Genomic DNA, 10,222 nt, shown 5'->3' with positions numbered 1-10,222 from the left:
AAATAGTAGCAGACAGACGAACAAACAAAATAGATAGAACATAGAGGTCCGTAGACCAAGCAAACTAACAGAGTTAGATACAGAGCACAGGCTAGCTAGAAAGTAGATATACAATGAAGTCCAGCAAAGCCAGAAGGGCGGAGCAGGATTAAATAGGCCAACAAGGTCATGTGACCAGCAAAGGAAAAAAAACCTAACAGCAAGGTTCTAACATTAATGTTGTTCATATTCTGAACAGTATGATATTGCATAGTGTCTTAAAAAACTGAGATATTGACAAAAATAGTGTCGGATGGTCCAGAGGATCTGCCCTCTTATTCGAGATCTATGAATATGAAATTGGATGAATTCCTATTTTCTTTCATCAACAATTTAGCAAAAATAGCTGAATGGTGAGTGGCCTAGAGTCGTGTGTGACATTCAAACTACGCTGATCATTAGAAGGTGCAGCAATGACATGTGATACCAAAGGGGAGAGATGGACGATCTGCTGGTCCTCAAATTTCAGACTGTTTTACCCTGCCTGGCCATTTGACAAGTAGGGCCTTTCCTGGAGTCTGATCCTAAACTAAGTGTGAGCTGGTGTATATTGGATATAGTGCTTATTCCAAGAAATTCTGCAGCGACAGAGATTCTAGGAAGTTTTTTTAGCACGGCAACTATGAGTGCCTGGGCTGGTGACACTTGGTTGAATTCTCTAGTTTTGAGGTGTAATCCATGGCACAGGCCAGTTTTACATGGGAGGCGGATCAGATTAAAATCTCATCTTTTTAACTGCTACTGTAATACACTGTGGAATCTGTCTATTATCTATATCATCTCTATCTACTTATTTAAACTGTAGGAATAAAGTGATCAGACGTGTCCCTGTATAATACATATACCCTTTTACAGAGACTAGTGTGGTGCCCCTGCGGGTTCAGTCGCCACAGAGCTACTGCATCTCACCCAGAGGTGTGGTATCCCACTCTCAGGTAAGGATGGAGTACTGCCCGGGACCCACCCACCTGCATCCCAACACTACACCATTCCAGACCAGCAGGCGGGACAAGATGCATGCGTACAGTGCTGAGCCCTGTCCCTGGTTGGAAGGGGGGGGGAAGCGAGAGAGGGGGAACCATGTAGTGGGTGTGGGTGGAGGAAGTAGTTCAGGGGAGCACCTTCAGAAGGAGTATATGAAGGGAACCATCTTGAAGGAGTCAGATCAGTCTGAGGAGTCAGAAAAGAGAGAGAGAGTTGGAAGCAGGAGCTCTGGAGGAGCTCTGCTCAGGAGGAGAGGAGCGGGCCTAGTCTTGGAGGCCCAGGAGAACAGACTGAGAGAGGACGGGAGCAGGGGGAAGGCTCCAAGAGGAATAGAGGGGATCCCAGGGGCACGGCAAGTGCCGAGGCCACCCATGCGCCTGAATCTACACGGACGTCCAGGGATCAGGCTGCAGAGGGGACCGGCGCCTAACTAGTGGAGAACTACAAGGCTCAACTAGAAAACCGGAGGCTACTGTACTTTCAAGGTGCAGCTGCCCAAAACCACAATTATATCACTGAAAATGTGGCCACATAGGATTCAGGGGACTGCAAGTCGCCCGACAAGACCCGAGGCTAACGGCTTGGGACACTGATTGTGAGGCACGTGGCAGGAGGGCGAGAGCCAGCGCAGGAAGACGATCGAGGAAGGCACATAGAACGGGTTCCCGTTTAAGTACTCCTGATATACTTGAGAGATTGCTGAACCCCTTCCTTGGTGAACGCAGGACGACGTGGGAGGTTACACATTGGCCTTGGTAACCTGGAGTCTTGAACAACTGTGAGTAAAACCTTGAAGACTGCACCCCACTGTGTCCTAGAATTATTGCTGCGCCATCACCAGCCCTGCACTACACAGCACCAGCAACATCTACCTCATAACATCACTATTTCCTGCCCTGGGGCTTAGCTCTGCCTGTGGAGAGCTGAACCAACTCTGCTGCGTCACCATCAGCTCCAGAGGATCTGCACCGCAGCGGCGGCTCCATATAGCCGCATACCACAGGTGGCGTCACGAACATTAATCTCTAAAAACTTATTTCCCTTTTTCTTTCCCTTTAATTGACCGACCTGGGTCACGGACCGGGTCACTGCCACCGTGACATCCCCAGCACCGACCGGCGCGGCTACCGAGTACCCCACGGCCCAGTATTGCAGTATTGTTCTAAATCTTGCATAAACCAGCAAGCTTGGAGCTCTGCATAGTAAAAGAAGTGATGGATGGATCCAGCTCGAATACAGATAAAATCCTAAACTTTTATTATATCCATGGACTGTCCATAAGAGGTATGTAATATGAAATGTAATGTCGGATGTAATATCCAGCTAAAGGATCATTTTGTTTCTTGTACAGTTGTGCTCAAAAGTTTACATACCCCGGCAGAATTTTTGCTTTCTTGGCCTTGTTTCAGAGAATATGAATGATAACAAAAAACTTTTTATCCACTCATGGTTATTGGTTGGGTGAAGCCAATTATTGTCAAACTACTGTGTTTTCTCTTTTTAAATCTTAATGACAACCAAAAACATCCAAATGACCCTGATCAAAAGTTCACATACCCCAGTTCTTAATACTGTGTATTGCCCCCTCTAACATCAATGGCAGCTTGAAGTCTTTTGTGGTAGTTGTGGATGAGGTTTTTTTTTTCTCAGATAGTAAAGCTACCCATTCCTCTTGGCAAAAAGCCACCAGTTCCTGTAAATTCCTAGGCTGTCAAGCATGAACTGCGCACTTGAGATCTCCCCAGAGTGGCTCAATGATATTGAGGTCTGGAGACTGAGATGGCCACTCCAGAACCTTCACTTTGTTCTGCTGTAGCCAATGACAGGTTGACTTGGCCTTGTGCTTTGGATCATTGTCATGTTGGAACGCCCAAGTACGTCCCATGTGCAGCTTCCGGGCTGATGAGTGCAAATTTGCTTCCAGTATTTGCTGATAAAGTACTGCATTCATCTTTCCTTCACCTTTTACCAAGTTTCCTGTGCCTTTGTAGCTCACACATTCCCAAAATATCAGCGATCCACCTCCGTGCCTTACAGTAGGAATGGTGTTCCTTTCATCATAGGCCTTGTTGACCTCTCTCCAAATGTAATGTTTATGGTTGTGGCCAAAAAGTTAAATTTTCTCATCACTCCAAATTACCTTGTTCCAGAAGTTTTGAAGCTTGTCTCTGTGCTGTTTGGCGTATTGTAGGCGAGATACTTTGTGGCATTTGCGCAGTAATGGCTTTCTTCTGGCGACTCGACCATGCAGCCCATTTTTCTTCAAGTGCCTCCTTATTGTGCATCTTTAAACAGCCACACCACTAGTTTTCAGAGAGTCCCAAATTTCAGCTGATGTTATTTGTGGGTTTTTCTTTGCATCCCGAACCATTTTCCTGGATTTGTGGCTGAAATTTTTGTTGGTCTACCTGACCGTGGTTTGGTTTTTACAGAGCCCCTGATTTTCCATTAGTTAATCACAGTTTGAATGCTGCTGACTGGCATTATCAATTCCTTGGATATCTTTTTGTATACCTTTCCTGTGTTATACAGTTCAACTACCTTTTCCCGTAGATCCATTGACAATTCTTTTGCTTTCCCCATGACTCACAATCCAGAAACGTCAGTGGCTGGATGAAAGATGCAATAGTCTGTCTGGATCCCAGAAACTCACTCAGCTTTTATGCACACACACTGATTACAAGCAAACAGGTCACAGGTGAGGATGTTACCTTTAGTAGCCATTCAAACCAATTTGTGTCAAATTCTGTGCATGTTATCAGGCCAAAATCACCAGGGTATGTGAACTTTTGATCAGGGTCATTTCGATGTTTTTGGTTGTCATTAAGATTTAAAAAGAGAAAACACAGTAGTTTGACAATAAATGGCTTCACCCAGCCAATAACCATGAGTGGAGAAAAGGGTTTTTTGTTATCATTCATATTCTCTGAAACAAGGCCAAGAAAGGAAAAATTCTGCCGGGGTAGGTAAACTTTTGAGCACAACTGTATGTTTTATCTGTTTAATGGCCAAAGTGAACATCAGGTCAATTGAGGTAAATTCTGACACATGGTAAGGTTTTAATATTATACAGTGTAGGACCGTCCCAAATAGGGTCACCTTGCCGCTGGTGGGATGGCTTTTATTCATTTTTTCATCAAAAACAGTGTTTACTAAGAACCTTGAGTTGTTTAAATGCACTTTTGCTTTCTTACATATTCAGTTACCGCAGGGAGTATGTTCATTTTGTTTCTTGTAGGTTTTAACTCCTGAATGTAGCAGAAAGGGGTCCCAAGCATGAGTAACCCGCTCTATAACATCAATTTGCCAAAATGTCCATATAAATTCGTCAGTGGGGTTAAAGCACTTGACCAATATAATACAAAAGCTGCAAACAAGCAGTAATTTCATAAAGTAAAATACTGAAATTCAATTTATTAAAAATACTGAAATAAATATACTCTAACTTTTACTAGCCGCCATTCCAGCTACACGTCCCAGATGCACTGCACTTGTCTTCTGTTTACATTGGCTGCAGAGGTCACACACTGGGTATACAGGCTGTGATGTCTGCAGCCAATCAATAGCCTCAGCAATATACAGCCTGAAACCACTGAGGCCATTGATTGGCTGCAGACGTCACACACGGTATACAGGCTGTGGGATTTCCATCATCTTGGATCATCTTTTGGACAACCAGCGTTCTTCGTATAGATATGGACCATAAAATTTGGAGGTGTAGACATTCACAGGCTTCAAAAGTCCTGTGACAGCCGAATGGCGGTCTCACAACCATTTATTTGGCTGAATCAAGCACAGGCTCATCCTCTTTGCTGCGACCAGGTAACTATGGGCACTTTCTTTCAATTTTCCCTAATTTCCGACCATTTCTGTCAAGGGCCTCGGAGGATTATTAAATTAACATCCAGTGGGGTCATTACATAGTAACCATATTGAGAAGGTCAACAAACATGGCGGCAGAATTATCAGCACATTATCAGCACAGTCTAAAGGAAAAACTGTCTTCGTTCTCCATAGCAACCAATCACAGAGCTGCTTTCATTTTACCAGAGCAGTTGAGGAAATGAAAGCTGCTCTTTGATAGGTCGCTATGGGCAACACAGTGAGGCCTAGTGTGCTTGTAAATCCTTAGGTTGCCAAACACAGTGTATAAATCTACTTATGTCATATCTTATATTACTTCCTTTAGAGCCGAGCAAAAAAGGTTCACAGGATTCTTATCCGGCATCCATGTCGATACTCCGTGGTAACCAGACCAGGGCAATGAGAACTTCTTTGGCTAGCACTTGAATTCCAACATGCCGGGCGTCTCTTGTGATCACTAGACCCCAGTGACGTCATGTCATCATGATGTTACGTGGATCTAGTGATCAGAGGAGGCGCCCAGGTTGAACACCAGGCCAATAAAGTTCCCAAATCCCTGGTCCGACTGCCAAGGAGTACCAATGTGTTCTCCGGACCATAATCTTACAAATCATTTTGCTCATCTCTGGTGCCATTATATTATAAATTCTTCTTCATTTATGTAATAGGAGCCACATTGAATCTATGAGAAAAGTTGTACTTACTTTTAATTTGTAGATCAGTGGATCCTCACACACATAATGGAACAGAACAGCACTAATATACAAGAGAATGAATTTTATTATACGTGGACTGTTACATTGGATACTGCACAATACAGTTTTTTTTATTAGTTTAGTGACCAACCCAGATTCAAAACGCTGGAAAAAAAAATAGCTTTTGTCTCCGTTGTGTGAAAGCTATAACTTTTTTCTTTTTATGGCGCTGTTTGAGGGCTTGTTTTGTTTTTGCATGCCAAACTGTAGATTTTACTGATACTATTTTTATGTAAATGCAGTGTTTAAATCATCTTTATTGCATTTTTTTGAGAGAAGCGGCAACCAACATTCCTGGGATTTCGATTTTTCTCTTAATTTTATATTTTGACAGTTTAAACTTTTATGGATGTCAATACCAAATTTGTAAAGTGCTGCGGAATATGTTGGCGCTATAAAAATAAAAATTATTATTACCAAAATTATTTTTAATTACCTCATTTATTTATTTTTAAAAGGGGGATTCAATTGCTTATATTTTTAATATTTTTAAAATATTTCGATTTTTTTTTTACTTTATCTTTTAGTCCCCTTAGGGGACTCGAACCTGTGATAATACGATTCCATATACTATATACTGCAGTATACAGGGAGGCATGATAGTTCAAATGAGTATCTGAAAATAACCCCCACATGAGGACCCCAGCGCGGCTCTACAGTTAAGTCCATATGTATCAAACATTTAAAAATGACGCTGTTAATCTGTGTTTTTTTGGTACTTTTATTTCCTTTAAGTTTCTCTTAGGAACCTGAAATAACCCAGGTAAAAAACACATTTGTGCAATCCCAGTGTTTCTGCACTAAAAAATGCAATATAAAAACTGCATCAAATCTGCACCAAAAACTAAAAAAAAGGGATAAAACATAAAAAGCATTAAAAGCACAATAATCAGAGTAGATTTCTATTGTGGTTTTCGGTGCTGACACCTGAGAAAAGTAACATTTCTTTCTTGTGCGAACATGATCATAGGAAGGAATTTTCCTTCTTTTGCCCCTTTGCCTTCCATAGTCTCTGTGCTGCTCTGTCTATTATGGCTGTGAGTCCATTCTAGCAGAGTTTGTATCTCTTTTATCTGTCTTTTTCTGTTTTCCTCTCAGCTAATTTATAACCACAGACAAAATCAAAGTTGAGAGCGGAAACAAAGAGCCTGTAAAAGCCAAATGATGCAAAATGTTTAATGAAACCCACTTGCAAAACATTATTTTTAACCGTAAATACATGCATTTAAGTAGAAATAGAATGTCCCTAAAAATGAAAAAAAAAAAAAATCTGTATCTTAGTCTTAAAGTCGTATTCTCATTATAAATGGTTAAAATAGCAAAGTGTCTTTAAAGGAAGAAACTGCAACTTACTTATTGAAATTATCAGTGAATGCTATTGTTTACAGCTTGGTGCTTAGGATACCGACCACCGCTGCGTCTATCAAGCTCTTTTCTATAGTATTTATAAGCAATGCTGTGAAGCTGCCTGATCTCTGTTCTGCTTCAGTGAAGCTGCGCTCCTCTGATGGAGCAAAGACAACGCTGACCCTGATCGTAGCATCCAAGAGCACAAAGATAATCCAGACTGTAAACCAGGAGCCCAGGTGTGAAATAAGGAGCGGTGCGGTCCTAACCTGCAATGGTGAGAGACCACCTCAAAGGGTGTTATTTCCTATCCTGTAATCCTCATCCAGCTATTCACATAGCGTCCAATAACCTCTTCCGAATACACACGTAATGCAGCATGAAGGGGCTCGGAGAAGGTGGCAGTGAAGGTGTGTAAGTGTCTGATGGGGTCACACAGCTCATAAAAGGACAACTGTCCGGCCTCATAATCCAAACATATCCTGAATCTATTACTGGAGATCGTGTCAGGTAACTTAATCACTTTACTGTCATGTATCACTAAATACTGATTATTATATCTTCTCAAACTCCAGGACTTGTTATTATCTCCAATGTATGACTGCTGCCCCCTCCTGTCTATACTGGGATAACACATCCCCACCCTCCACCTCCCTGATCTACTGCTCTCCACATCCCAGTAATGTTGTCCTGAGGTAAATCCCCTCCTGCTCATCACCTGATAACCCTGGAATCTCTCTGCTGTTTCTGGACGTTTCTGCTTCTCTTGTGTCCAGGTTGCAGTTTTCAGGTCGTCTGATATAAGGAGATTATTAGCAGCTGTGTTTACATCCAGTAATATGTCTGCAGGACCCTCCACATAGATACCGCTCCTTATACCTGATATTACATCACATAATGTGCGGAATGTGTCTGAGATCACAGCCACATCCAGGTCATCTCCATCATGGGGCTGTTTATCATGTCCCCCTGTGTCCTCATCACCTTCCTCCTCCTCAGGATCACACAAGTCACCGGTGTCTGGTTCCTGTAAGACAGTCAGTGGATCCGTCATGTTACACAGCTCCTCAATGTGTGTCATCTTCCTGGACAGCTCGTCCTTCTTTATCTCCAGCTGATGGATCAGAGCAGACAGTGACAGGGACTCTTCCTTTTCCTGCCTGGAGATCTCACTCAGGACCTTCTTCTCCAGGTCGTCCACCCATCTCCTGATGTCTGTACACAGGGCAGTGACTCTCTCGGCTTCTCCAGCTGCTTTTTCTTGAGCTTTTCTCCTGCTCTCCTCCAGACTCTGGACTCTTTCCTCAGTCTCCTCTCTCTTTGTGATCAGTTTCTGGAGAACATTTCTCAGTTTCTCCTTCTTCTTCTCAGAGGCCTCATCCAGCATCTCCACCCGATGTCCCCGATGTTCTCCGGCCAAACTGCAGGACACACAGATACAAGCAGCGTCCTCAGTGCAGTAATATTCCAGGATCTTCTTATGGACAGAACATTTCCTTTTCTCCAGAGAAGTGCTGGGATCAGATAAGACGTGTTCTGGTGATTTGCTGTGAGACCTCAGGTGTTTATCACACAGAGAAGCCTCACAGTGTAGACAGGATCTAACAGCAGGTACAGGAGAGTCCACACAGTAAGTGCAGCAGATCCCGGTGATCTTCTCCTGAGGTGGTTCAGTAAGCTGGAAATTCATCACAATCTTACAAAGAGCGAAGTCTCTCATCAGTGCCGGCCGCTCCTGAAACTCTTCTCTGCAATCAGGACAGGAATAAACTCCAGACTCGTCCTGTGTATCCAGCACACGATCAACACAGACCCGGCAGAAGTTGTGTCCACATCTCAGCATTACAGGATCTGTATAAGTGCTCAGACAGATGGAGCAGAGCAGCTCGTCTCTAAGATCAGCAGACGCCATGGCTGATGGAGGAAGAGAGAAACGAAACTGAACTTTCCTGATCCTAGATATACAGTAACCTTGTTGTTACACCCATTTCCTTAACCCCTTAAGAACACAACATGCTTTTTTATTTTTTAATCTCTGCATCCTGAAAGCCACAACATTTTAATTTTTCTGTCAACATAGCCATTAAAATGCCTTTTTATGAGACCAGTTGCATGCCACTATTTTGTAGAACATATAATATATTGTATAACTTGTCTCACAAACAAAATGCATTTTCAAAAATAGATTCTGTAATATTAATAAGTTCCACAATTGAATGTGTTTAGAAAAATGATCCTTGGCTGAGATAATCTTATCATTGTGCCCCTGCTATGTACTGAATTATTTGCTGCGTCCTGCATACACAGCTCCTGGCCAGGTGAGAAAGCATAAATGAATATACTGGTGACAGCAGAGACTCTCAGCTGTTGGTTGTGTGAGGAAACACATTTCCCTCTCCGTTTTATCACAGGAGGGAGTGATTCTGTCGTGTCACCAGCCCTATGAGATCATCATAATTTTAGTCAGTGACATACAGTGATGTGGAGCTGGGATCTGTTGTAAGATGTAATCTGCTGTTGAACTTTTCGTACAATCATTATTAATCATTAATTATTGATAGCGTAGAAATGGATGTGGCAGATGACATTTTTTGGAGCTTTGTAATACAGTCAAACTTGATGTAGATGGTCTGGGGGATCCTTACGGTCCATTGAAGATGGTGGAGAGCATAGGAAGCAACTCAATTTGTTATCAAGTCTAGGAAGCCAAAGATTTAGAGATTGTTTTGAAGGCTTCAGTCAGCATTCCTGTTGTCCTTCTACAATTTGACCACTAGTGGCTGCTATTGTTCATCTTAATAATTGTGCTGCAGTCCCTCTCCTTACCACTGGAGGCTGTTGCTGTTCTGCAATTGCCCTTTACTAAGATGGCAGATTCTGTGGAATCCATCTTGTTTCTTGTTTGGGCCTTCTTAAAGCAGCATGGATCTTATTCTGTTCCCTTGGCCTGTGGCTGTAAATATGGCTCTGTGAGACGCGGTCTCTTCACCTGTACTTACAATGGCGATGATCGCAGATAGCTTAACTCGGCTGCTAGCAGGCACGTTTTGAAGAATTCACAAGAGACTTTGTTTTCTTTAAGAAGTCTTCTTAAATGCATGTAGAAGCAGCAGGTTAAAAAGAACTTTTCACAGAACAGGCTGTGAGCACATGAGCTTCAGAAGGTTCCAAGATGGTGAATGAAAGCAAGGCAGGGGAAAGAAGGGAGGGGTTAGCTAAGCAAGTCACATGAG

General features: G+C 42.7%; 1 protein-coding gene across 1 annotated transcript; it reads right to left on the bottom strand.

Annotated features, from left to right (window-relative positions):
* Positions 1-6,804: 6,804 nt before the first annotated feature.
* LOC141164640 (E3 ubiquitin/ISG15 ligase TRIM25-like) lies at positions 6,805-9,552 on the bottom strand. The gene has a single exon (XM_073650121.1). The coding sequence runs from the start codon at positions 8,899-8,901 to the stop codon at positions 7,297-7,299; it is 1,605 nt and encodes a 534-aa protein (XP_073506222.1). The 5' UTR covers positions 8,902-9,552; the 3' UTR covers positions 6,805-7,296.
* Positions 9,553-10,222: the final 670 nt, after the last annotated feature.

The sequence above is a fragment of the Phyllobates terribilis genome, unplaced genomic scaffold, assembly GCF_046119375.1.
Source record: "Phyllobates terribilis strain yellow unplaced genomic scaffold, ASM4611937v1 Scaffold_10__3_contigs__length_209671492, whole genome shotgun sequence".
Classification (NCBI taxonomy): Eukaryota; Metazoa; Chordata; class Amphibia; order Anura; family Dendrobatidae; genus Phyllobates; species Phyllobates terribilis.
This window is presented reverse-complemented; position numbering and strand designations above follow the sequence as displayed.